Source organism: Cricetulus griseus, chromosome 5, assembly GCF_003668045.3.
Source record: "Cricetulus griseus strain 17A/GY chromosome 5, alternate assembly CriGri-PICRH-1.0, whole genome shotgun sequence".
In the NCBI taxonomy this organism is placed as follows: domain Eukaryota; kingdom Metazoa; phylum Chordata; class Mammalia; order Rodentia; family Cricetidae; genus Cricetulus; species Cricetulus griseus.
Window position 1 is genome coordinate 31,364,662 of NC_048598.1, and position 21,885 is coordinate 31,386,546.

Here is a 21,885-nt window from a genome sequence, read left to right on the forward strand (position 1 = left end):
GCACCCCATGGTCATTCTCTGCATTTTGACCAGTTGTGGTTATTTTTTTGTAATAGTTTCTGCTGCAAAAAGAAGCCCCTTTAATGAGTATTAAGGGTTTCACTTATCTGTAGGTATAACAGTAGATGCTTAGAATACCACTGGAAATTATATTGACTTAAAAATGATAGTAATAACTTTATCCTTTAGGATCTGTGACTTCTCCATTCATGGCTAGGTTTATGGTCCCATGCATGGATTATCTTGCATTACATGGGCCTTAAGTCCAGTTATGCAAGATGCCAGAGGAGAAATGTAATCCGTAGTTCTACCCAGCTGCTTGACTGACAAACTATTGCAATAACCCAACCAGCAAGATACTCCCAATGATGCAATAGTGGTACTTACCTCTTGGGTTCATTGAACAATTTTTAAGTATTAATGACTTTTCTTCCACATGCATATTTTTTAATAAGGTGAATTGAGACTTTTATAGTTTTTAAACCTATTATTGTGGTTTAAGATCTTTACAAAGGGGAAAGTCATGCTTACAAATGACACTGTATTTGTTAGTTTACTCACTGCTATGACAGAAAACAAGATGGAAAGCAATGGAAGGGAAGAAGGATTTATTGACTTTATAGTTGAAGATGGTACAGTCTTTCATAGCAGGGAAAGGCATGATAGGTAGAGTTCTAGGTAGAAATAACATCCAGGTAGGATTCCTCACACCTGGGAAGACCAGGAATCAAAGGAAGGATATGCTGGCTTGTTCCTCTGTCTTCCATCCAGTCCTGACCTCTGGGGCATGTAATATGTCTGACATGTTCAGGGTGGGTGTTTCTCACTTCACTTTCTTTGGAATCATCCTTACAGATACATCTAGAGGCTTGTCTCCTAGGTGATTCTAAATCCTGTTAATGTAACAGAATCAGATCATAAACAAATAGTTCCTTTTGTATTTGTGTGTTATGTATATATGTGTATATATATATGCATGCACACACATAAAATCACATTCAACAAAATCTTTTTTTTTTTTGAGAACTGGAGTATAGGTAACAGAGACTTAATATTCTGCTGATAATGAGAATCTTTGGTCAGAGAAGTTATAGGATAGGAAGTAAGTAAGTGGTTCTAACCATAACTAATGATAACTCAGGAAAAGCCTAACTGCCGAATACCACAAAAGACAGAAAACTCAGTAAATCTAGGTTCCATGGAGTTGGATCACAATTTATTAGAGATGCTCCAGAGTATGTGGATCTTTATAATTAATCATATGTTGACTAGATTAAAAAGACACATTTCATATTGTAATCCAGTATACTTGGAATGTGTATGTGTGTGGAAAACATGGAGGTACAGTTTCCTGAAGCAGTTCATCTGTATGTGTGTGATAACGTGCCACCCTCCATGCCGTATTTGTTTTGCGGATCTCATTCTATTTGCTTCTCCTTTTCTCCTTCTTTTCCTTTCATCTGTCTCTGTGTTTAGTCTGGATGATATATAATTTTAAAGTTTTTTGTTATTTTAAGAGCACCTTGCTGTGTAACCCTAAGCTTGGCTGTAACTCAGAATCTCTCCTCGGTTTCTGAATACTGGCTGGGGTTGTACTTCCGCACAAGCATACCTGGTTTAAAAGTGTTTTTTAGTGTCTATTTTCTTCATTTCTCTCATCTCTTTTAACAGTTTCCTAGTACACCTAAAGCTGTTCTTTATATTTTCACTTCATAGTTTTTTGCTAGTTTGTATGTGGCTTGTCACAGATTCAGTTCTTACTGAAATTTTTACGCTTCCATGGTTAACTTCCCAATTTCTGTATTTGTTAGTTGAAAGGAAGGTTATGATTAATCTGGTTCATTTTTTCTATACTTAAGTACAGCAAATATTCAAGCATACACAAATAGATTGTATCTTTTAAGCAAGAAGCTCATTCCTATTCTTAATGGGGACTAGTTAGTGTAGATAGTGAAGAACTAGGAGGGAGGGAGGAAGGGAGAGGGAGAGAGAGAGAGAGAGAGAGGGAGGGAGGGAGGGAGGGAGGGAGAGAGAGAGGGAGGGGTGATATATGAAGGAGAGGTAGAGGGAGAGTGAACTTGCTTAGTGGGTGAGAATTTCTTTACAAATGTCTTTCATTTACTTCATCTCTGGGATGCAGGATTCTTGGCCTTATAAAATTTGACTATCAAATTGATAGTTCTATACTAGAAGAATATAATAATCAAGTGACTGACACAGTTTTATAGGAATTCAGAGAAATGTCTATGAGGAATGGAAAAAAGTTTCCTTTGTTCTGATCTCTTTCTTTTTTCACTGTTCATAGTACAAGAAAATACAAAAATGGAAAGTTCTGTAGATAGCATTCATTTGTATTTGCATATGTTACCAAACTTCTGTGGTGTTCTTCCATGAGATGCCATTTTGCCTTGCCTTCTCTGAAACATATTTGCAAAACTCATTTATGGTCTTGCTTTCAGTAGTCAAGAGCTAGCTAAGTATAAAAACATTAAATTGGAGGGGATAAGGAGAGAAGAGAAAAAAAGTTGTGGGAAGGCAGGAAGAAGGAAAGAGAGGTGTGAAGAGAGCCAGGTTGAGGAAGAGGGGGTAGAGTGGTAGAAGAAGAGGAAAGATGAAGAGAGCTAGAACTATATTTGTTGATTATAAACAGTCTCTCCACTGTGATTTCTTATTGAATTATAGATACTAGAAAAGTTTGAAGTTTGAAGATATCGCCATAAAGTAAAGTAACATTACCACTTTTCCCATCTGTGGTTGAGTCCTCCTGTAGATAATTGTGTGTGTGTGTGTGTGTGTGTGTGTGTGTGTGTGTGTGTGTGTGTGTGTTTTAGTTGTGGGAATTAAACTTAGTGCAGGTATTTATATTGTGGCCTTTTATATAAAGATATTTTGACAGCAAGCAAAAGAATCACATTTAATATACCTTTACAACTTTAAGTTTTTGTGACTCAGCATGAATGGGTATGCCTCTTTTCATGCAAGAAGTATATGTGTTTATATTGAACCTGTGTTTGAAGATAGCTAGAATATAACAGTACGCAAAGAGATGCTTTGGTAGGGGAAAATATGCAGTAAAATGTAAGCTCCTATTTGAGTGTAGATACACATTTTAATAAATTAAAATGATTAAAGGTATAATTTTAAAGTGTGATAATTTTTCTTGTGCATAGTAGCATCCATGATTCCTGTTTGACATTTTATAGGAATCCATGGGAAAGAGCTATGATGGCAGAGCTTATGTCATCACAGGCATGTGGAACCCTAATGCACCAATATTTCTGGCACTTAATGAAGAAACCCCAAAAGGTGACTTTTCTTAAAATATTTTTTTAACTTTAAAATTTTATTGTGAGTAATCTTGTTTTGTGACACTTTTAGAAAGTACTGATGCTTATTTAAATTGAAGCTATTCTTATTTATAATGCTGGTATATATTTATGAAGTTCCTTTTTATATTTTTTCATGCCTTTTCTGGGGAAAACTGTCATTAGTTAAAAGAATTCCTTTACAAGCCATGTTGTTTAGTTGTATTAGATTATTTGAAAGGCATTTGACTTTGTGCTTTATATATTGTTGTGAAGCTGGTTGTTTTATTTGGGTGAGAGTGATAGAGGAAGATGAAATATGTAAGCAAACAAGTTTTTGAAATTTGCATATCTTTGTTCACCATTTTGACTAAGCATTGTAGATTATTTACATTTTCATTAATTATTCAGTCTAGATTTTAGATCCTTGATCTGCTTAAACTAAATTTAAAGTTTTACTTCATTTATAGTTTTACTGAAAATGTGTTATTTTCATTCAGTTAAATATGTATGATCAGAATGTAATACATCAACTTGTTTCATTTTTAACTTTACGCTATTAAGTTTATGCCCATATTTAACTTTTGGCTAAAGACAAGAAGCATCAATGATAACTCATAGGAAAATATGATCTTCTTATGAAGAACATTACAATCATAACTGTTCTCTGTTGTCTGTAAAGAGAATGGGTGTTCACTGGTTACATAAAGCACATGCATTTGATTACATACTATGCTATCTAAAAGAATTGGGAACATATCTAGGCAATTAAAGCATTTACTTGTTAAGCAAGCAAGGGGACAGTAATTCAGATCCTCACTAACCAAGTAAGTGCTTGGTGGGCATGGGAACCTATCATAATTCCAGCCTTGGAGGAGGAGGCAGGGGATCCCTGGAGGAAGCTGGCTAGCTAGACTTGCTGAGTTGAAGATCTAGGTCTGATTGAGAGACTATGCCTCAAAAACAAAACAAAACAAACAAAAAAAACAGAACCCAAGAAAACAAAAAAACAAACCCACCACAAAACAAAACCCAAAGACCGCCAACAACAACAAAAAAGAGGATTCCCAGTATCAACACTTGGGTCTCCATGTTCAGGGAAAATGCGCATGTACACCTGCACATACTCATTGTTCTTCCATGTAAATATGCATACGGATGTACACACATGCTTCCTTCCCCACACACATGTAAATGTGCACATTCATGTACACATAAGCTCCTTCCTCCCATACGTATACATGCACACACATAAACACGTGCTGCCTTTCATACATGCATTTATACATGCACACTTTCACATACTCAAGTTGTCTGCCCCCTCACATGTAAACATGAACACATATGCTCTTTCTGTAAAAATGAAAACATATATTGAATACAGTGCTCTCCCCACATGTAAACACACATACATGAACATGCATGATCCCTCCCCCTATATAAATATGCACACAGAAACATTCATGTTTTGTCCTACACATATAAACAAACATGCTGCATCCCCACACACTTGTAAACATGAGCACACACATGAACACTCATACTCCTCCTCCCTATACACATGTAAACATGCACACACTTGAAAATGCACACATACACAAGAAAATAAGAAACAATTTTTAAAATTCAGTCTTATTCATTTTAGTAACAAATTATTGTTATAGAGTTTACTTTAGAGACAGGCTTGTAGCAGCACTATATAACCTTTTTTTCTTATAACCATTGAGAAAGAAAATATAAAGTTGAGAAAAATAAGCCACTTAACAATTGTTAAAAATTAAAGAAACTAAAATGTCATTATTAAAGCATTACATGTTTTTCTTTCTATTTTTATGCATTTTATCCTCAATTAAAAGAATGTTTATACTTTGTTTTATTAAAATAAGCTTTTTATACTACTATAGTATACTGTTTAGATCCAGATGGTGTTTCTGTTTGAAATCATTTTAACATGCTTTTTAAAAAATTTTAAAAGACATTTTTGAAATTATACATTACTCAGCATTCACAAGACAAAGAAGGCTTGATTTTTTGGAAAAATTTTAGGCAATAGAGATGAAATGTCTTTTAATTTCACTGTACTGCAATTGGTTTGAGTGTTAAATTCCACATCTTACGTACTCTTCTTTACACTGTACATTTATAGTACTCAAGTTGAAGCACAAAGTTTATAGACTCCGAGGTTCTCTTGAATTGGTAGGATACTTGTCCTTAGTAAATACTTACACTTAGTAAAATTTAGTATGTTGAATTTGAAGCTAGCATTATAACTGTAGTTAATGAATATGAATATTGTATATAATTTTAAAGCAGATAATTTCTCTTAATGATGGCTTTTGTTATTTGTATTTTTTAAACTGAGAATTAAAAACTGATAGTCAAAACAAATTTTAAAGATATTTAAGAAGGCTGCATGTAGTGGAATATTCCTTAAAGCCTGGCAGTTGGGAGGCAGAGTCAGGCAGATCTCTGAGTTCAGGCCAGCCACGGTTACATATTGAGACTCTGATTCTAAAACAAAAAACAAACAGATTTAAGAGACAAAGGAGAAATTATTGATTTGTATCCAGAATTCTTAGTAAGTATCAAGCAGAAAATAAAAATGGAATTCATAGTTTAGACTATCATGATTGAAAAAATAGGTACTGGCATAACATATTCTACATTTAAATATGAATTTTGGGACAAATTAAATATTTTAAATAGGAAATAGAAATGTGGCTGGTAATGCTTTATCTTCCCTTAAAATACTTTTAATACTTTTGCTTTTACATGATAAGTAATATGTATACATGTATGCAACATATATGTGTATAAACTCATGTACATATATATATGTGAAAACTATATATTTCACTGAAGTTTTAATGATGGTATTTTTGCTGTGTGAGCATTTGTATAACTGCCTACGTGGTACAGGTGAGAATGGGGGGTGCACATACCTGTGTGCCTATGTTGAGGCTAGAAGAGGATGTCAGTGTCCTTCTATCACTCTGTCTTATTTCCTTGAGACAGAGATTCTCACTGAATTTGGAGCTCAGCTGGCAGCCAGCAAGTCCCAGTGATCCTCCTGTCTCTGCACTACCATACCACTAGGACTGTGGGTATGACCAACTGTGCCTGGCTTTTTATTTGTTTGTTGGGCATTTTGTTTGTTTGTTTGTTTTTTCAAGACAGGGTTTCTCTGTGTAGCTTTGGAGCCTGTCCTGGCACTCGCTCTGAAGACCAGGTTGGCCTCAAACTCACAGTGATCCGCCTGCCTCTGCCTACTGAGTGATGGGATTAAAGGCGTGCGCCACCAACGCCCGGCGGGGATTTTTTTTCTTGCACCCAAGTGTACAAATGTTGTTACCGACAGAGCCATCACTCCAGCTCAATTCATTGTTTTTTCAAGGATGTATTTGTATTATGAACACAAATGGAAGTATTGAGGATTCCAAAGAGGTTTTATTTTGTCTTAGTTCGCATCACATGGAGATGTTTATATAGGCAGTGCTGTACTGTACAGGTTTAAAATGAGATGCCTAAGCAGCTCCTCTAGTTGGCAGTCATCAAATAGACCTATCAGTTTCTGTCATTTTTGTTTTATGTTGAAAGAATGCATCTTGTATTTTTCTGGTGATTGTCTAAGAAACCAATAATTTTAGAGTAAAAGTTATCTTCAACATTTTATTTACACACACACACACACACACACACACACACACACACACACACACACACACACCACACGTCATTGTTATTGTTGCTGGGAATTCAACCCAGTGCATTTCTCAATTTCTCCATGGTATTTATTTATTTATTTATTTATTTATTTTTGTATTAAGGATTTGATTTAGAAAATGGAAAAAGACATCTGTCAGGATATTTACTTAATTATGATTGAATAAACAATGATTGAGAAACATTCTTGGAATACTTGATTACTTATTTAGTGAATAGTTAGAAAATATTTAAAAGTAAATATATAGAAGGCAATGTGCTTTTCTAGAATGGAAATTCTTGTATAAGCTAGGAGATTTTGTTTTCTTTACTAATCAAGAAATAATAAAACCCAGAAATTTTCTGTTGCAGATAAAAGGGTGTATATGACTGTGGCAGTGGACATGGTAGTCACAGAGGTGGTGGAGCCAGTCCGCTTTCTCCTGGAGACAGTAGTTCGTGTATACCCTGCAAATGAAAGATTTTGGTATTTCAGTAGGAAGACTTTTACAGAGACTTTCTTCATGAGGTTGAAGCAGGTAGGATGTTTTTGTTCTTTTGTGTAGTAGCACTGTTTTCTCTCAATCTTTTTTTTTATTGTCTTTCCTTCTTTTTTTTTTTGTTTTTTTGACAGGATCTTATGTATCTCAGGGTGACTTCACACTGATTAAGTAGCTAAGGATGATCTTCAGCTTTTCTCTATCTCCCATGTTCTAGGATTATAGATGTATGCCACCATAAACTGTGCATTGCTAGGGTTCAAACCAAGTCCTCTACCTACCAACTGTGTTATATATCTTAAGTCCACCCACCTTTCTTTCTTTCTTTTTTTTTTTTTGCAGATTTTTAAATTTGAATTAGAATCAAGATTGTTTTACATGACAATCCCAGTTCCCTTCTCCCTCCCATCCTCCCCTACCATCCCCCCCCAACTAAAACCCTATCTATCACATATCCTTTATGCTCCCCCTGGATGGTGAGGCCTTCCATAGGGTGTCATCAGAGTCTATCGTATGCTTTGGGATAGGGCCTAGGCCCACCCCTGTGTGTCTTGGCTCAGGGAGTATTCCTGTATGTGGGATGGGCTTCCAAAGTGATTTCCAAGGTTTCCTCACTGAAACCCATGTTCCTGGGGTCTGAATCAGTCCCATGCTGGTATCCCAGTCTGGAGAGCAAGAGTTCCCTGATGTTCAGGTCAGCTGTTTCTGTGGGTTTCACCAGCCAGGTCTGGACCCCTTTGCTCTTCACTCATCCTTCTCTGCATCTGGATTCCAGTTCAGTTCAGTGATTAATTCTGAGTGTCTGCTTCTACTTCCACCAGCTGCTGGATGAGGGCTATTGGGTGGCATATAAGTCAGTCATCAATCTCATTATGGGGGGGGCATTTAAGGTAGCCTCTCCTTTGTTGCTTAGATTGTTAGCAGGTGTCATCTTTGTAGATCTCCAGACATTTCCCTAGTGCCTGATTTCTCTGTAAACCTAAAATGTCTCCCTCTATTATGACATTTCCATTCTTGTTATCTTCTATTCTTCGCATGACTCAACCTTTCTGCTCCCTCATGTCCTCTGCATCCCTCCTCTTCTCCCCTTCTCATTCTCCTAGCTTTCTTTCTCCACCAATCTGTATATAGTAGGGCTACAGATTTTTTTGCGTTAATCTTGTATCCTGCCACTTTGACGAAGGTGTTTATCAGCTGTAGAAGTTCCCTGGTAGAGTTTTTTGGGTCACTTATGTAGACTATCATATCATCTGCAAATAGTGAGAGTTTGACTTCTTCCTTTCCGATTTGTATCCCCTTGATCTCCTTTTGTTGTCTTATTGCTCTAGCTAGAACTCCAAGGACAATATTGAAGAGATATGGAGAGAGTGGACAGCCTTGTCTTTTTAGAGGAATTGCATTGAGTTTCCATTTAATTTGATGTTGGCTGTTGGTTTGCTGTATATTGCTTTTATTATGTTGAGGTATATTCCTGTTATCCCTGATTTCTCCAAGACCTTTATCATGAAGGGGTGTTGGATTTTGTCAAAGGCTTTTTCGGCATCTAGTGAGATGATCATGTGGGTTTTTTTTCTCAGTCTGTTTATATGGTGGATTACATTGATGGATTTTCATATTTTGAACCATCCTTGCATCCCTGGGATGAAGCCTACTTGATCATGGTGGATGATTTCTCTGATGGTGTTCTTGGATTCGATTTGCCAGTATTTTATTGAGAATTTTTGCATCCATGTTCCTGAGGGATATTGGTCTGTAGTTCTCTTTCTTAGTTGTGTCTTGGGTATCAAGGTTATTGAAGCCTCATAAAAAGAGTTTGACAATGACCCTTCTGCTTCTGTTGTGTAGAATACTTTGAGGAGAATTGGTATTAGCTGTACCTTGAATTTCTGGGAGAATTCTGCACTGAAGCCATCTGGCCCTGGGCTTTTTTTTTGGTTGGGAGACTTCTGATGACTGCTTCTATTTCATTAGGGGTTATAGGTCTATTTAAGTTGCTTATCTGTTCTTGATTTAATTTTGGTAAGTGAAATCTGTATAGAAAATTGTCCATTTTTTTTTTTTTAGATTTTCAAATTTTGAGGAATATAGGTTTTCAAAGTATGACCTGATAATTCTTTGGATTTCCTCTGTGTCTGTTGTTATATCCCCCTTTTCATTCCTGATTTTATTAGTTTGCATGTTCACTTTCTGCTGTGTGTTAAGTTTGGATAAAGGTTTGTCTATCTTGTTGATTTTCTTGAAGAACCAACCTTCGTTATATTGATTTTTTATATTGTTCTCCTAGTTTCCATTTTATTAATTTCAGCCCTCAATTTGATTATTTCCTGGCATCTGCTCCTCTGGGGTGTATTGGCTTCTTTGTGTTCTAAAGTTTCAGTTATGCTGTTAATTCTCTAGTGTGATTATTCTCCTGTTTCTTCAGGTGGGCACTTACTGCTATGAACTTTCCTCTTAGCACTGCTTTCAGTGTTCCATAGGTTTGGGTATGTTGTGTTCGCATTCTCATTGAATTCTAGGAAATCTTTAATTTCTTTTTTTTTTTTATTTCTTCCTTGACCCAGGATTTGTGCAATTGTGTGTTACTTAATTTCCATGAGTTTGTAGGTTTTCTGTAATTCGTGGTGTTGTTGAATTCTAACTTTAAAGGGTGGTGGTCTGATAAGATACAGGGGGTTATTTCAATTTTTTATACCTGTTGAGGTTTGGTATGTGGTCGATTTTAGAGAAGGTTCCATGTGGCACTGAGAAGAAGATAAATTGTTTTTTATTTGGATGGAATGTTCTATAGATGTCTGTTAAGTCCAATTGCGCCATAACTTCTAATAGTTCTTTTGTTTCCTTGTTAAGTTTCTGTCTGGTGTTCCTGTCCAGTGGTGAGAGTGGGGTATTGAAGTCTCCCACTATAAGTGTGTGCTGTTTTATGTGTGATTTGAGTTTTAGTAATGTTTCTTTTACTAATGTGGATGCCTTTGTATTTGGGGCATAAATGTTCAGAATTGAGGCTTCATCCTGATGGATTTCTCCTGTGATGAGTAGGAAGTGACCTCCTTTATCTCTTTTGGTTGACTTTAGTTTAATGTCCAATTTGTTGGATATTAGGATTGCTACCCCCTCTTGTTTCTTGGGTCCATTTGATTGGAAAATCTTTCCCCAACCTTTACTTCTTAGGTACCATCTGTCTTTGAAGTTGAGGTATGTTTCTTGTATGTAGCAGAAGGATGGATTCTGTCTTCTTATCCATTCTGCTAATCTGTGTCTTTTTATAGGCGAGTTAAGACCATTAATGTTGATGGATATTAATGACCATTGATTGTTCATTCTTTTTTATTTTTGATTTGGTGATGGTGGTAAGATTATGTGTAGGATTCTATCCCTTTTTCCTTTTGGCTGTTGGTAAAGTGGGATTATCTATTGCCTATATTTTTCTGGTTATAGTTAACTTCCTTGGGTTGCAGATTTCCTTCCAGAACTTTCTGTAGGACTGGATTGGTGGATATGTATTGTTTGAATCTGGTTTTGTCATGGAATATCTTGTTTTCTCCATCTATATTGATTGAAAGCTTTGCTGAGTATAGTAGTCTGGGCTGGCATCCGTGGTTTCTTAGTGTAGGTAGAATATCTATCTAGGACCTTCTGGCTTTCAGAGTTTCCATGGAAAAGTCAGGTGTAATTCTGATAGGTTTGCCTTTATATGTTACTTGACCTTTTTCCTTTACTGCTCTTAATATTTTCTCTTTGATCTGTATGTTTGGTATTTTGATTATTATGTGGTGAGGAAACCTTTTTTTTGGTTCAGTCTATTTGGTGTTCTGTAGGCTTCTTGTATTTTCATTGGCATGTCTTTCTTTAGGTTGGGAAAGTTTTCTTCTATGATTTTTTTCTTCTATGATTTTGTTGAATATGTTTTTTGCACCTTTAAATTGGATTTCTTCACCTTCTTCTATACCTAGTATTCTTAGGTTTGGTATTTTCACGGTATCCCATATTTCCTGGATGTTTTGTGTTAGGGATTTGTTGGACTTAAGATTTTCTTTGGTTGATGAGTCTATTTCTCCTAGTGTATCTTCAACTCCTGAGATTCCCTCTTCCATCTCTTGTATTCTGTTGGTTATGCTTATGTCTGTAGTTCCTGATTGTTTACCCAGCTTTTCTATTTCCAGCATTCCCTCAGATTGTGCTTTCTTTATTGTCTCTATTTCAGTTTTTAGGTCTTGAACTGAGAGATTTGTTGATATCTTGTATTTTTTCTTTTTGGTTTGTTTTTTCTTCCATTTCTTTAAGGGATTTTCTCATGTCTTCTTTGAGGTTCTCTATAATTTTCATGAAGATGTTTTTAAGGTCATTCTCTTCTCCTTCATCTGCATTGTGATGTTCTTGCTGGTGTATGGTTCCTAGTCTCTGGTGGTGTCATATTGGGTTTTCTGTCATTGAATGTGCTTTTACATTTTCCTCTTCTCATCCTTTCTTCTGGTGGGAATAGCAGGAGTCTCTTCCTCTCCTGGTGGGTATGGGACCAATGTTCCCTTCTGGTAGATGCAAACAGTTCCAATACTCTGATGTCTGTCCTCTTGTGGATGGAGGTGTCACTGTTACCGGGGCCTTGGCAGTGTCTGGGTGTGCTGGATCCCACCGCTGAGTTTGGATCCAGTGGGCAGACCCCTGGTGTCAGATGTGTCTGAGCAGGGCCACTTAACCGGAACTGGAAACAGCCCCTTGCCTACTTGGCCTGTGGATGGAGGCGGAGCTGCCACTGGTACCTTGGCAGTGTTCAGGTCCCACCTTTCATTTTTAACGAAAATATACTCCCTTACATCACAACAAAAGCAGTACAATTCCTTTTGAAAAATCAAGTTGTATTTGAAGTCAACCAGTGGAATGTGAAAACTGCACATTTAGGTAATGCACAAGTTATTATGTGTCTAAATAAACTTGAACTCAAGTGCCTATAAAGTATGATCATAATTAGTAGAAATACTGATCAGTAAAAAACAAAGTTTTCTGCTTTAATCTACAATTACTTGAGACACTAACCCCCAAACAAAATAACAACAAAAAGAAATAAAAACCCAATAGTATCTCCCAAAAATAAACAGATACAGAAACATTCTATGCTTATAAAGTCAAAATAAAAAATACAAGTATATCTAACGGTGATCTCTATTTGCAGTAAGTAATCTATATAAGTTAACATGGCTGGGGACCCCATCTGGCTTAGACCCATGCAGGCCCTCCTCTCCCTGACAAAGTCTTTGTGAGTTCATATGTCTGTTAGTCTTGTTGTTTCTGGAAGGCATTATAAAATTATGTAATCTTTATTTTGTAATAAAGGAAGAAAGTAACTGGAAAATAATGTAAATTCTAATTGTGTCAGTTTGTAAAATGTCTATTTTTAGTGTGTAAAATCCTTCATGTATTTTTTATTAGTACTCCCACTTTCCTAAATTTTATACTTTCAGCTTTGTAACTAATGTGTAAAATGCAATGTGACAAAAATTAGTGAGTAAGTACAGGAGCCATTTATCCAGTTTCGTATTAAAATATGTCGTAGCTCAATTAGGCCCCGTATATAATGATTTTTATTTTTTATTAAATTATTTTAGCTGTGTGGAATAGTTTTGTAGTGTATTGTAAAGAATATTATATGAGCACTATTGCAATGTTTTATTTATGTTTAATGTTTTATGTGATTTCCCCTCTTTTTTTTCCATCCGCTCACTTTCTTGCCTTTTTTTCTCTTCTTCTTTTTGATAGCATGTTAGCACTGTCAAGGAATTCATTATTTTCAAAGGACTATTCAAAGTTGTATAAAGAAACTATATAGAAAATGGGTTGTCATTCTTCTAGTCATAGTCAATAATTATGATATGAATTCTGACTCCTGGAGAACTAGGAAAAGTTATCTTTTACTGATCACATAAAAGTTCTGTGTCTTTGTCTCTGCCTGCCTGCCCGCCTTCTCTCCCCATCTCTTTGCCCCCTCTCTGTATGATTGCATATAGAGCATTACTAAATATTTTATCATTAAAAACTGTTAATGTTATGTGACTGTGGGCAGTCCTATTAGAGTTTTTTTTTTAATAATAACAGAAGATTGTTTCATGTGAAGTGAAAAGATTAAATTAGGTACCTTGTAACATTCAACTATTCTAAAGGTGAAACTGATTTAAGTGCATCTCAAATATGAAGAAAGTGGTTTCTAATTTTAGTACTATAATCTGTATTGAAGAAAACATATGGAAAGCTGTGGAAAATATATTATTGATTAGTCAACAGAAATAATAAAAACATAACATTGGAATATAGAGAACTTGAATAATTAATAAACTCCACATGGTTAGTCATAGTAAGAGCTGAGATTATTATCCTCACCTCAAGCCAAACAGCTCCAAAAAAGGCCAAACTCTCTTCTCCCTGTAATTTCCAGACACTGGAGTAATTTGTGGCTCTGGGTTGTAACTGGGAGATTTTTGTATAGATTTGACTGCATTGGTAGAAAAGAAGGAATTAGGTGAACATCTGATGTCGTTAAGATTGCCTTTGAAAATCTGGATGTAGGCATGAATACCTATAAAGTATTCAAAGAAAAATGGTTTAGTGTGAGTTTCAGAGAGATTGAGAACTCTTTGCCTAGAACTCCTTTTATTCTAAGAACATTAGATTTATTGGATGATCTCAGAGATAGTTCTGTCCTCAAATAGGTTAATTTCAGACTCTCGGGGAAGATACAAAATTACATGGATGTCCTTCCACAAGTTATTTCCCCCCCCATATTCTCTCAAATATTAGATGAAAGTCAGATCTGTTCATTTTGCATCCCAACATGCTCTGCTGTGCGTTTCTGATGTGTATAACCTTAGGTAAGCTTTTTCTCATCCCTGAGCTGAGGACTGTAATTATACCACCTCAAAGAGAGGTCAGAATGAAGAGATGTTAATCATGCAGCATCCTTAGAACAGGGATTATCACTTGATAACCGCTTAGTTGATAGTAGCTATTATTGTTTTTGTTTTTGCAGTTCTAGGAATTCAATTCAGGGCTTCACATATGCTAGGCAAGGGCTCTCCTCCTGAACTATGTGTATAATCTTGCTGCTAATAATATTAACTTAGTACCCATTTTTTGTTTGTTTTCTATCTAGTCTATTATGTATGGGTGGGTAGAAATTTTCCTTAATCTTTAATGTAATATATATGAATGAGTGAATGAATTAAAAATGTGTAATCAACTTTTGAAAAAGTCGAGATTTTGAAATTTGGCAGTGCAATGAAAACTGTTTCAGTCAGAGGCAATATGGTTAAATTCATAATATGATGCAACATGCCATGCTCAGGAGTTATAGGGCATGACACTGACTCAAAACGTTGCTCTGAATTAGTAGGTTTTATCATGCTGTCATCCTGAGGTGGAGAGGAGCCACTGCAGGGTCAATTCCAGGGACCGTTGATCCCTCCCCATTGACAGGCTTTGAGGGAGAAAAATTTTGAGCTGATGAAAGATAATAGAGTTTTGGATATGTTGAATTTAATAGCTCGTGGGACCTCCAGGTGGAGATGTTTAGTAAGTGTTGTATCACTAGCAATAGGGATAGAGGTAGAGGTCTATTCTGTTCTCCTCCTCTCCACCATAGTAGCCTGGAGCTCCCTTTTTACTGAGAGATTTTCATTCCGGCAAAACTGAAATTTGTGGCTTCACTTCGGAAAAGAATCCCAGGATGAGCCAGTGTGTGCCAACTTGAACTTCTTAAGCATAAGGGATATAGGAGAAGGAGGAGCTCAGGGAATGATTAAGTCATTCTTAGTTGTGAGGAATGCTTTTTCTAGGGAGAGTGACAATTAGGATTTTCTATAGTGACTATGTGTAAGACTTCAGTGTCTCTTGTTACATTTCTAAAGGCTGCTATAACCTCCATTTAGCTTTACACACACACACACACACACACACACACACACACACACACACACACACACACACACCAAACAAACATGCATTATTTTATCTTTGTTTTTTTTCTTCATCTTCTATTACCCTTCTTTTTTTCTTCTTTCTGTTGTTGAGTTTAAGAAAACACTACTAAGTGACCTACAATAGAGATACAGTTCCCTCTATCCCTTGTCCAACAAGTAGATTCTTTCAGTGTATTGGAAATGTAACAAATGAAACCAATAGGCTTATTACTTCTAAAAGAGTGTTTGACAGCTAGTCTGTTTGAATATACTGAGCAAGGGAGTAATATAAAGGATGTTTAATGATGGAATTTTGCCTCTCTTACTGCTTGTTCAATATTTTGTTGACAAGGTACATGTTCATGATTGTAGAGTATACGTACTTGTATGCTGAAGCCAGAGGTCAAATCCAGTTGTTTTCCTTAGTTACTTATACCTCCATTTTTGAGATCGTTACAAGCTGAATTTGGAATTTGCCAGTTCAGTAGGCTGGCCAGATAGCATTCTTATCTCCACAGCACTGAGATTACTCATGTACAGTGTCCTGTCCACCTTATTAATGTGGGTGCTGGAGATCAGACCACGGTCCTAATGATTTCATGTCAGCAGTTTGCCAACTGAACTCTCTCCCCAGATCCTAAAACATTGCTCAACATTAGGAATTCTGTTCTTTATAAAAAATCATTGCTGTCTATAAAAATGACTGATACTTTTTCTAGTGTCAAATATGTAGAAGTGTTTTTTTTGTTGTTGTTTGTTTTTGATTTTTAGGCAAGATTTGGGGCTCATTCTGGCCTCAAACTTACTATGTAGATGAAGATGTCAGATTTTTTATCCTTGCAGGTGTGTGATATCATATCCAGTTTTATGTGATGATGGAGATTGAGTCCAAAGCTTTGGACACAGTAAACAAGCACTGTGAAATGCAGTAAAATTGATTGAAATAGACTTGTTTTTAGGCATGAAAGAATAGGCATATAGAGATAGGAACTTGGAAAACTTGGAAAATGCAGAATTCACTTCAGTAAATTAATTGGTTTTGAGACTACAGTCTGCCAGAAAGGTAGGTGATTTGAGTGATTTTGTGAGGTTTCTATAAAATAGTTTAATTCTTAAAAAGTCAGCTGAGACAGCAGCTCTGAAAAGGTGGGTAGCTTTTGATTCCTTTCTTATTCTGGGGATATGTGATAAATTACAAGAAACAATCTGAAGTAGGTACATAAGACAAAATCAAACAAAAATAAACAAAAAGCAGAAAAACCAGTGTTCTAAAAGAAATGCTCATATTAACTGTACAGTAAGAGCAGTGTTATCTGTGATATAGTCATTTATGAAATAATATTGATAACAGGATAACATATATAAAATAGATGAGGATTGCTCCCCATCTCTACCTCTCTGTCTCTTCCTGTTTTATGACAGAGGATTTTCTCTCTATAGCTCCATCTGACCTGGAACTCATTTTGTAACCCAGACTGGCCCTACAGTTGATGGCAGTCCTTCTGCCTCAGCCTCCAAAATGTTGAGATTATAGGCATGAGCCACTATTTTCAGCTCTAGATTGTCATATCATAAATAAAATTAGTAAGGTTTGAGTAATTGAAATAATACCTGTTAGCATATATGATGTCATGTTGAACAAATGTTCTGAAAAACATATTGCTGCTTATTGTGGAGAGTTTCAACTCTAATAATAAACGAATGCGTTTATTTATTGGAACATCTGTTGTGAAATGATATTCTGAATTTTATACTGACTGTAAAAAGAATCACCTCTTATTTATATGTACTGTTAGATATCATGGGTTTTGAATTTAAACAGATGAAATAAGCATTTAGAATTTATATGTAAAATAAGTGTGTCAGATGGGCTGCTCCACAATAGACAGTAAAAACTAAGCCCTTGCAGGAATCCCTCTCTCTCTAAAGCACAGTTTCCTCACTTTAAAGTCAGAATGCAGGTTGATAGTATTACTGAAGGCCTTTATGACATTGGGATTATTAATCAGGAGCTGCAATGAAGATAATTCAGTGACTATCACAGTCACCTTAACTGAAGTACAGATTACTTTTGATATATGTGGTATAGTGTCTGCAATAATGGCATAGTTTTAAACTCCCTTACTCCACTGGATGTCTGTTCTATTAATAAGGAAATACATAGAAAGTATGTATAGCTATGCATATGATGCATGCCAAGTGAAAAGAATGTCTAGCGCTGTGTGTGGTGGTGTTTTTTTTTTTTTTTTTTTTTTGGTGTTTTAGATGTAGGGACCCATAGCAGTAAAATGGCATAGGTGATAAAAAAAAACTCCTTTGAGGAAATATATGTCATTTTTTTATAAGCCTTGTAGAGTTTGAAAGTAGAACCTATGTTCATATTTAAGATAATATATATATTGGTGACTTTGTTGTTTAATTTTTAGTCTTTTTAATAATTTGAAATGGGTGACTCTTACTAAGATATCTAGGCTAGCCTCAAACATTGCAATTCTCCTGCATTATAATGCCTCCCGAATCTCTGTCTTTGCAGATATATTCTGCCTCATTGAGCTGTGTTATTGAAACCAAGCCGACTCTCTTTCCAAAATGAATAGAAGACATACTATGGTGCAGGGTGTTTTTAAATTAAAAATTTTACCAGGCAATCAGTGATTGCTGAAAATGGCATTTTTTTTTCTAGGAATGAGACCCCTGGTATGTTATCCAATCCCAAGTGGTCAGCCCTAAACACATGTATATGTAAGCTATACTCAGTAGCTTGTGTGAATGTATATTTATGAGTTGGAGGGAGAAGAGACAGGTGTGGGAGTGAATGTCAATATACCACTTACGTATGATACTCTAAAGAAAATAAAACTTAGAATTTAAAAATGGTAAAGAAATAAAAACATTATCACACACTTAAACATCAATGAGATCAAGGGCTATAAGTTCAAGATGACCTGTCCTGTCTGTGTCTGGGGGAATTATGGCAAAGAAGCATCTTGTTGATTGGTGGGGTGCCTCTCCACAGAAGGCATGTATGTTTCTTTTCAGGGTGTAGTACATGCTTTAGTGATTTTGAGTTTGCAGTATCATTGGCAGGAGAAGCTGGCTTCATTTCCTTTGAATGTAAGACTCATTAGCAGACCTTACAGTCATTGAAGGAATTTATGTTTTGGTGATTCTAGGCCTTGGCTGATTTCATCATCACTTTTTAGACTATAACATGACAATAAGTGGAAATACTAATGATTTGATACTAGATATGAAACTAGCTCTCTATGCTGTTATTTGGTCATGTTTATGAGCTGTTATTTTATCTGTAAAGTGGAGATAATATCTACCACATAGTGTTGGTTGGTTATTTATGCATTCATTCAACAAACAGTGTCACCTTGGTGACATTAATTGATATAGGCTCTGTCTTAAGTGTAGGTTTAACGTTAAAATAGCATGTATTTTCTTGATATCTCGATCTAATTGCTGCCTTATTGGCTGAGGGTTGTTTGGGTCAATTTAACTTAGAACTCATGTGAAGGAAAAGTAGTATTACAGCCCTGACCAGGGCTCTTACAGCTGGTGGGCGTTAACAGTTTTCCTAGCTGCTCTTGGCAGCACCTCCAAGCACACAAACAGTAGTTGGAGTCAGTGGCTGCCAGAAGCTTTTGGCAGCTCTCCATTGCTGGATTAGCAACCTCTGGCAGTTATGGAGCTTTTCCAGCAGCTTTGAGCACTCCCAGGCATCTCAGATTTTGGTAGCTCTATCAGGTCTCTGGATGCTAGTCATTTTCTAGTACTATAGCTCTTGGTAGTAATGTCATCAGATCAGCTCATTCTCCTTGAGATACAAACTATGAATGGTGGATTGGATATAGCTTAATAGGTAGAGCACTTGATAGCATGCCGGAAGCCATGGGTTTGAGCCATAACATCACTTAAATCAAGCATATGCCATACACCCATAATCCGAGCACTCAGGAGGTAGATTCAAGAGGCAAGATCAGGAGTTCAAGGTCATTCTTGGCTACATGGCAAGTTCTAGGCCAGCCTGAGCTACCTGAGATACTGGCACAAACAAACAAACAGCAATAAAACCATCTCAGGAAGGCTTTACTAGAGCCCATGCTGTAAGCACATAGTGCAGAACAGGGCATAGATCTTCTGGACTGACCTGAGAAGGATGTGAAGAATGCTGCATATGTAGCTGAAAAGGGCAGGCCTACACACGTCATCTTCTGACTGGTAACGCAGACTTTCTGTATTGCTTGTCAGTCTGCCCAGGCATACTGGGCTTGTCTGTCCTGACTCATTGGTGAGAGAGGTGTTTTTCAGGAACTGGATTAGGGACATCTGAAGTGATTGCAGCATTAGGGGGAGGGTGTAGTACCCCAGTGAAGTATTCTTATTGACCGTGCCAGCTGTTGCATTGGAGCAAGGTTTTCTCAGCATCAGAGGGTGGGTGCAGCCTCTACACTCAGCTATTGTAATTCCTAAGGCTTCCAGTGGGGCTCTAGTGATGCTGGCAACTAGATTTAGATCTCTGCTGGTCTCATGACATCCTGAATGGGCCACGGACAGCCTCCAGTTGATAGTCTCCCATGGCATTTGTGGAGATTGTGATGTTAATGTTCTGACTTCCAGTACATCTGGGGGACTGTGGAGAAGCAGTAATGATGATCACAGTTGTATTAGAAGGCCACAGGGATGGTAGCTCCAGCCTCTAGTCTAGCGTACATCTCAGCTAAACTGGTGGATTTGCCAGGCTACGCTTCTGAGCATAGGCTGTAAGTAGAATAGTCACAAACAAGCACTGCACTTGTCAGACCAACTATGGCAGCTTTTGCTATCTTCTTTGATTCTTCTTGGGTGGCTATAATTAGCCTCTAGTGTTACAAGTGGTGTGTCCCCCAGCTGTTATCCTTGCCCTTTCTCTGCCCTGTCTTACAGGCCTGGTCTGATTTACTGGCTATACCTTAGGGTGGTGGCAGTTGCAATTGAGCAGTGGCCATAGGAAAGGGCCTTGACAGCTGTCAGCTAAGCATCTGAGCATTTGACACTTGCCCCTAACAATCCCTAACCCCTCTGGCAATTTATGATGAGCAAATGGAAACGCATTTTAAAACAAAGGGAGTGAAGAACATCCCCTGAAGGATCTGAATGTAGAGATCACTTGGTGTGTGTTAGTTCAATATAACGTTAGCATTCTTCAGTAAACAGTCCAAAATGTGCTCCTGGTTAATCTGACTTTATGGGTAGTACCATTCCATGGACTTTGGTCTAACAATTAAAGGGAGAAATCATGCTGAATATAAGCATCCTTCATTCTCTGTTTGCTGACTGGCTGCAATGTGACCAGCTACCTCACTTTCCTGCCACCATGCCTTCCCTACTTGATAGATTGTGCCCTCAAACTGTGAGGTCCTTCATTAGAGTTGGGGGTGGGGGTTGAGGATACCCAGCTACTCAAAAATCTCTTTTGGGTGTCTGACTTTTTGTTAGGTTGGAAACAAAGAACTGCTAGTATTAAAATGGGTAAACAAATGAAACACAATGTGGCATGAAATTAGAAGAGAGGATCATTTTGAAAGGGAGGGAACCAGCAAGAGGAGAGCACAGGATAGGGGAATGCACTGTAAGGAGGGACATGGTATATGTTAAAATGCCATAATAAAACACAGGACTTTGTGAATTTAAGGGTAATAGAAATACATTTAAAATTGAATAGAATGAAAATTACCATTCAAGATGCTTTTCAGTTTCTACCTATTTAAATAAATATACTCAATAACCAGGAGAAACTGAATAATGATTATAAAATAATTTTTCTTTTTATAGAAAGCTGAAAATTAACATGTTATGGAAACTGTGGAAAAATAAGATATAGGATGTATTTTTGTTTGTTTTGCTGACTTAGCAACCCAGTTTATATTGTCATTTTTGTCTTGTGTAGACACAAATAAAGCCTGCTTGGAAAAAATTCTCTTACATGATTAATATAGACAATTTTGTTAGAAACAAGAGATCTTACATATCAGAGTTTCTTAACCTTTTCCCACTCAGTATTCCTTTTTGCATGAGAAATTTGTATACTAAAGTAGGTATATAGATACATAAGTATACAAATAAAACTTTTGCTGATAATAAATCATTCATAAGTTTATTACATAGCAATTCTTTGGAATATAAACAATTCACATGTTAATGAGATGTATATGCTTATTTTTAAATAATGAAATATTGGCTGAATATTTTTTCTTTTTTAAAATTAATTTATTTTTTACATTCCAATCCCAGTTCCCCCTCCCTTCTTTCCTCCCTCTACCCCCTATTCTTCCCCCTCTCATCTGTTCCTCGGAGAGGGTAAAGGTTTCCCCTAGGAAGTCTACTAAAGTGTCCCATCATCTCATTGAGGCAAGACCAAGGCACCTCTCCAACCTTCACACCCCTTTG

The 21,885-nt window shown here is 36.6% G+C and overlaps 1 protein-coding gene across 6 annotated transcripts in view; it reads left to right on the plus strand.

Annotated features, from left to right (window-relative positions):
* The window catches only part of Rabgap1l (RAB GTPase activating protein 1 like), a 560,109-nt gene that overhangs the window by 100,069 nt on the left and 438,155 nt on the right, over positions 1-21,885 (plus strand). For all 6 annotated transcript variants that reach the window (XM_035445764.1, XM_035445765.1, XM_035445766.1 and 3 more), the window contains 2 exons: positions 3,204-3,306; positions 7,380-7,546. In XM_035445764.1, the coding sequence (XP_035301655.1) occupies positions 3,204-3,306; positions 7,380-7,546 (270 nt within the window). The remainder of the gene's footprint in view (positions 1-3,203; positions 3,307-7,379; positions 7,547-21,885) is intronic.